This window comes from Quercus suber, unplaced genomic scaffold (genome assembly GCF_002906115.3).
Source record: "Quercus suber isolate HL8 unplaced genomic scaffold, Cork oak 2.0 scaffold_275, whole genome shotgun sequence".
NCBI lineage: Eukaryota > Viridiplantae > Streptophyta > Magnoliopsida > Fagales > Fagaceae > Quercus > Quercus suber.
The window spans coordinates 106,583-112,582 of NW_027069731.1; the positions used below are offsets into that span (position 1 = coordinate 106,583).

The 6,000-nt window shown below is 36.8% G+C and overlaps 1 protein-coding gene across 1 annotated transcript; it reads right to left on the bottom strand.

Moving 5' to 3' along the window:
* Nucleotides 1-3,239: 3,239 nt before the first annotated feature.
* On the bottom strand, nt 3,240-5,595 carry LOC111998145 (uncharacterized). Its single transcript, XM_065781682.1, has one exon. It carries the CDS (start codon nt 4,747-4,749, stop codon nt 3,727-3,729), a length of 1,023 nt encoding a protein of 340 aa, XP_065637754.1. The 5' UTR covers nt 4,750-5,595; the 3' UTR covers nt 3,240-3,726.
* Nucleotides 5,596-6,000: the final 405 nt, after the last annotated feature.

The following is a 6,000-nucleotide window of genomic DNA, read 5'->3' on the forward strand; positions in this document are numbered from 1 at the left end:
GTAAAGTAACAGAAAATTGTAATTTACAACTATATGTTTTGTTGACTTTTATTCCGTGCCAAATTTGATTGTAATTATATTCAATCTTTTGTACCCTATCTTTGCTGTGGGATTTAATTGTAATGGTTGTGTGAGAGAGAGAGAGAGAATGTGAAGAGTTAAGCAAATTGAGGATTGAAGAGTTTTTGTGGGTAGCTCGCGACTAAGCATCCCGCGAAGTAATGCATGTGACCTGTACATGCTGGAATGTGAAGAGTCAGGACAGGATGGAGACAACTGTGTTTCGCGAGTAGCTCGCGGGTAAGGCCTTCCCGCGAGACACTCGCGACACATTCTATTTTGTTAGATTGTCCTAGCTGATACACATTTTCTGTATCTACACTATATATACTCACATTACCCATAGATGTTGAGGAGTGCTTCAGAAAGAAAACCCTAGCCACAAATCTTGAGAGATAGAGATTGTTATACCCACGATCCTCTACATAATTGCTTGTGGATTTTCCTCAACTCCTACCTTTCCATTTCCATACCATTGAGAGGTTGATAGCCTAAACACTTACCACACCCTTTCAAAGTGTCAAGTGAGGTTTTGGTGCTGCTAGGAAGCATTGGAAGAAGCTAGGATTTGGCGGATGCAATCGGGCGTATTGCAGGATCCGGAGAGCTAAACAAAACACGGTTCCGAGAAGCCTTATTGGAGTAGGAGCTTGGAAGGCTTAGGTACATCGGGTAGATTAGGCTTTGAGGGTCTCTTGCTAACCCTTGTATTCTAACTGATTGTCTAGTGGATCGATTACCGCTTGGAGGGCGGCGAAGAGGTTTTTTGCCGAGTTCTTCGGTTTTCTCTTCGATAACAAATCGGCGTGTTATCTTGTGTTTGCATTCTTCTTCCCTACTATTTTACCTTTCATTTTACTGCTGTGTTATAATGATTATGAGTTAGAGTAACTTGTTTGTTTATCCGCTCGCATTTACTCTATTCCGCACTTAGTATTAAATTAGAGTAAAATCTATTGAGCCATAAAATCTTAGTATGTGTCGACTTGCCTAAAGTCACGAAGTCCATAACTCTCTCCATTTAAGGCAAAGTATGCACATGAACTTGTAAGTTGTAATGCCTATGCTGCACCAGTGAGAGTAATTATAATTTCATTTCTATACATTTAATTGTCTCAATTTTTTCCTAAACAATTTATGTGTCAAGTATATCATTCATAAATGATAAAAATTAATTTAATATTTAAAGTTGTGATGAAATTGACTTGAATTTAAAATAGGTTAAAATTGACACAAATATATATATATATATATATATATATTTGAAGAAAAACTTGCTTATCTTTTGATAGTTTGACAGTTGACAAAGGACGACTTGAACCTATACGTTACCAGCAGGTACAAGTTGAGTTACAAAACTTTTGACAACAAAATTTAGACTACCACAAGCATGCATAAACCAATAATATAGCTTGTAACTAGGGGCGGACCCACTAAGAAGGTGGGGGTTGGAGAGGGGCATGCCCCCCCTAAACTTTCCCAATTTAAAAAATTTACCCCTAAATTTTCCTAAAATTTTCAAAAATTATTGGTCCCCCCCCCCCCCAAAAAAACTTTTCAAATATTAGATTTTTACCCTTTAAATTTTCCCAAAACTTTCAAAAGAAATTTGGTTAACGCCTCAAACTCTTCATATTTCTTGTATGACACTCTTAAATTGGTTCAATTTTATATTTGTTATTATTTTGGCCACCCATTCATAACATTCTAGTTTTGCCCCTGGTTGTAACCACATAAAATGTATTAGTAAGTTGAGTGCCCAAATTTTCCTAGCATCCAATTTTTGTAGTATAAGGACCCTGCATAAAAGCTTTCAATATGAGGTATATGTTCGTCTCATGTTAGGATAGCAGATCACTAAGAACTATTAATCACAATATATAATAAAAATTATAAAATATTTATTAAAAAAAAAAAAAAAAAAAAAGCAAAAAACTTGCAATCAAGAGCCATTGGTACAAGAGTTGAAGATTTCCCAACGTCGCCCCCCCCCGCCCCCCACCCCCTCTTCTTTCATGGTATTTTTCAATGATATAGTCACCACCAGGATCCGCAATGCGTAAAAATTCCCCAATCGCCATAATTCCATGTGCGAATTGCACACTACTGAACCCAATAATCCAGCAGCCTAAGGAGTTATTAATGAGCCCATCAACGCTTTCCAGTTCAGGATTATGTAAGAAAGACCAACTAGTCACCAAGCTTTTCATGGGCCTTATTGTGTAAAACATCAAGGCACTCACCATTCGGTCCAGTTATGGCTGATTCAAAAATGTGGTTTTTCAAAATAAAAAATAAAAAATAAAAAATTTATGAAAATGTGGTTTATTCAGAGTGATAGGTCATGGGAGAGAATGCTTATATTTGTTTTGCTTTCTTTAAGCAATTAGCATGTTTTTATTTATTTATTTATTTATTTAGATATAATAAGCTTTCAGTGTACATTAAGAAACTGTCAAATTGACTGTGTAATAAAAATTGTGTATTGGGAACATATTGTCTTTCTAGTAATTTACGCCTTTGTTAGCTCATGGAAATAAATGCCTTCTGGTTGGCTCCTCGGAAAAGAAAATCTAAGGTCAAGCTTGTTTAAACTTAAAACTTACAAAAAGACAAGGTTCCACTGTTTACATAAGTTAAGTTTTATTGATTAATGAAGTCAATTCATCTCCATGAGTTTAAATTTTGATCCATATTTTTATATTCCAATATTGTTAATTAATGTTCTTTGAACCAAATAGCATCTCCTATTCTTTCTCAAAAAAAAAAAAAAAAAAAAAGCATCTCCTATTCTCCTATTCCATAAGCAAAAGAACACGGTATATTTTAGCCTTCATTAAACAGTAAATTCATATTTTAATTAATTTCATGGCATAAAAGAATATAACAAAACTATCCTAGCAAACGTTTACTTATAATTTTTTTGTTTTGTATTTGAATGGGGAAAAAATGTTTCTGCATTTGGCATGTCTTAATTTATAAATTAAAACAATTTACTTTCCTAAGGTACAGCTTATTTTTATCTCATCAAAATAGTTTATACTAAACTCACTAAACAAAACTAGTAGGCCTTTTTTAACAAAAAAATGATAATAATAATAATACTAACAATAATCACAAACTTAAGGGTTATACTTACGATATTAAACAAATTAAGTGAAAAGAAAAATGGAACAAACTTTGAAAGCAAAGAAAAGTTTAACAACTTTCCCCTTTATCTTTATTTTCCTTTTGCATAGACTCTCCTCGGTCAATTTGCACATGAAAGAAAGAAAGTAAATGCATCATTTGACTAATAACGCACACAAAATTAGCAAATTGATATGAAAGCAAAAAAAAATTAAGGAAAAAAAAAAAGAGGAGCACATTATAGTGCTTATAGAAATATAGCAATAAGTACAAGCATTTTGAAAGAGTATATATCATCACCTCTCATCAAAGATTAAGATACAAACTACTAAACACATTAAGCAAATTCCATATTAAAAAAAAAAAAATACTACTTTTCTTGGTTAATTACATATGAAAGAAAAAAGAAAACAAAAAACTAATTCTCTTTTTACAAGAAAAAAAAAAAATCAAATTCACTTCAGCAAAAGTAACATAAATAATCTCTCCATTGAAAATAAATAATTGTTATAATAATAATAATTAGTAAATAACTCTTCAATAAACCTTCTTAGTGAAAAGGCTTCGCAGGTTAAAAAGATTATTACCAGTACTGTTACTTTCACCGCTACTCCCACCGGTAACAGTTTTACGGTTATTATTACCGTTACCGTCACCGCCGCCGCAGTCGCGTGCACTATGCTCGTCGCTTCTACAACTCAAATGGTGTCTATACCCAATGCACATCGGCACGTTCAAATTCAACACCTTCGCTTTGGTGGTGGGCCCACCGCTACTACTGTTTGGTGCGGTTCTGGCTCGGCGCGTGTCGGACACGTCCTTCTTGTTTGTCTTTTCGGAGCTCCGAAACAGAGGGTCGGAGTTCTTGGAACCCGAGCCGGATCGACGGACTTGCCAAACCGGGCTGCTCCGACCCAGATGGACTCCGGGTCGACCCGGACTGCTTGGCCATTTCCTCGACTTGGACTCGCCTGCTGAGTTGCTACGCGAGCATGGCGCGCTGTTAACTTTCCGGGTCGACCCGGAATTTAGTTTGGGTCGGGTCGTGGCTGTACCGGCGGATCTGCTCCGAGAAAATGGCCATATGTTGATGTTTAACTCCGCTGAGCTAGCTCCGGCGGTGTTACTCTTTCTCTCCTTATCAACTTTCTTTTTCTCCTTCTCTTTCTCTTTCTCTTTCAATTTATCGTCTTGATTTTTCTTGTCACTCTTCTTGAAAATGTCTCGCCATCTCTTTGACGCGGAAGACGCGGCGGTTGAGTCGGGGGCTGTTATAACGGCAGACAACAACTCGGGGCCTGGGCCGGGTTCGGGGTCCGGATTAGAGGTGGGAGGATCCGGGTCGGGTTGAGGAGTTTGGCTGAGAAGGTGGAGAGGGAGGAGAACACCGTTGTCAAAGAGTTGGTCAGCTGAGAGGAGATTGGGCTGTGGGAAAGATGGGTTTCGGACCATCCAGAACTCGAACTCGGGCGATGCGGAGCAACTGCCTCTACTTCTTCTTCCGCTGCTGCTTGGTGAGAGGATTTGGGCCGCTGCTGGGCTCAGCGTTGGGCTCTCCATTGAGAGAGAGAGAGAGAGGTGGGTGTGGGTGTAGATGTGGATGTGAGTGGTGGGAGTTGAGAGAACTTTCTTTGTTTCTTTCCTAAGGAGCTTTGAGTTCAGAGTTTCAGTGCAAGGGACCCTACAAGCAATAAAGAAAGCAGAATGAGGAGTTAAGTGAAGAGATAGGGAGAGGAGAGGGGTTTGGGGGAATAAGAAGTTGAGTGCAATCAGGAAGAAGAAATGTGACGTGGTACAAAGTAAAAAAAATAAAAATAAAAGACATGGGAAATGATGATATTTGGTTTGTTTATTTATGGGGGATGAATGGATATAGTCATATAGCAATTAATTTTTTCTTCTGAAAAAGCTGAAGTGATCGATTATGAAAGATCTTATCTAGTTGTAACAGTAACAAAATATTATATTTGACAACCAATGTTTGAAAGATATAGATGAAGATTGCATAGGGTTGTAAGAAAGGGAGTTCATAAGTCGAGTAAAGTCAGGTTTAAGCTCAATCTAAATACATTGGGTGAGGGAGTGGTGGCTTAACCGTACAAGTGTCTATAAGGGGCAGATGAATGCAGTAAAAAACTGGCTAAAAATAATGATAATTGCAAACATGATGACAATGAAACATCTAGGGATAAGGAGAGCCATAGATCTTAAGAACTTCGTCCAAATGTGTGCCATATTTGGGTGAAAACATGACCATAAATCAAGGTAAGGGGAAATGGGCCGATCATGTTAGATTCTCAAGTGGGAAAATTAACACCTAATTGATAAGAGGTGGGTTAGAAGGTAACCAACCTGTCACTGAACATCTACCGCAGTTGAAACCACTCAAATCTCAATGAGGCGATTCGAGACAAGCATTTGGGTTGGTGTAGGTGAGTGTTAGTATAGTCCTAGTTGCAAGCACTTTATCAATTGAGTTCAACCATAATTATCCTAAGTATTATAAGGATTCAAATAACATTAGCAGCTAAATGTCTTGAAATAAAAAAAATATAGGGATGATTTGTCCTGATAAATTCTGTATTCATAATAGAAACTATTTGTTAAACCAATATTTAAAAGGTATCTAAATTAGATAAGAATAAGGTAGACATACTATCAAATCAAATGAGTTTAGCCATAACTTAACCTCAATTCTACCCTACTTGAGTCTAAATAAACATAAGTTAATCTACCTAGTACCTACTAAAAACCAAATTTATGCCCTCAAATATTCGAAGTTAACACATTAGATCCAGCTAAACATTATAA

Coding starts and splice junctions, on each gene's coding strand:
- LOC111998145 (XM_065781682.1), bottom strand. CDS start 4,749: ATGGAGAGCCCAACGCTGAGCCCAGCAGCGGCCCAAATCCTCTCACCA.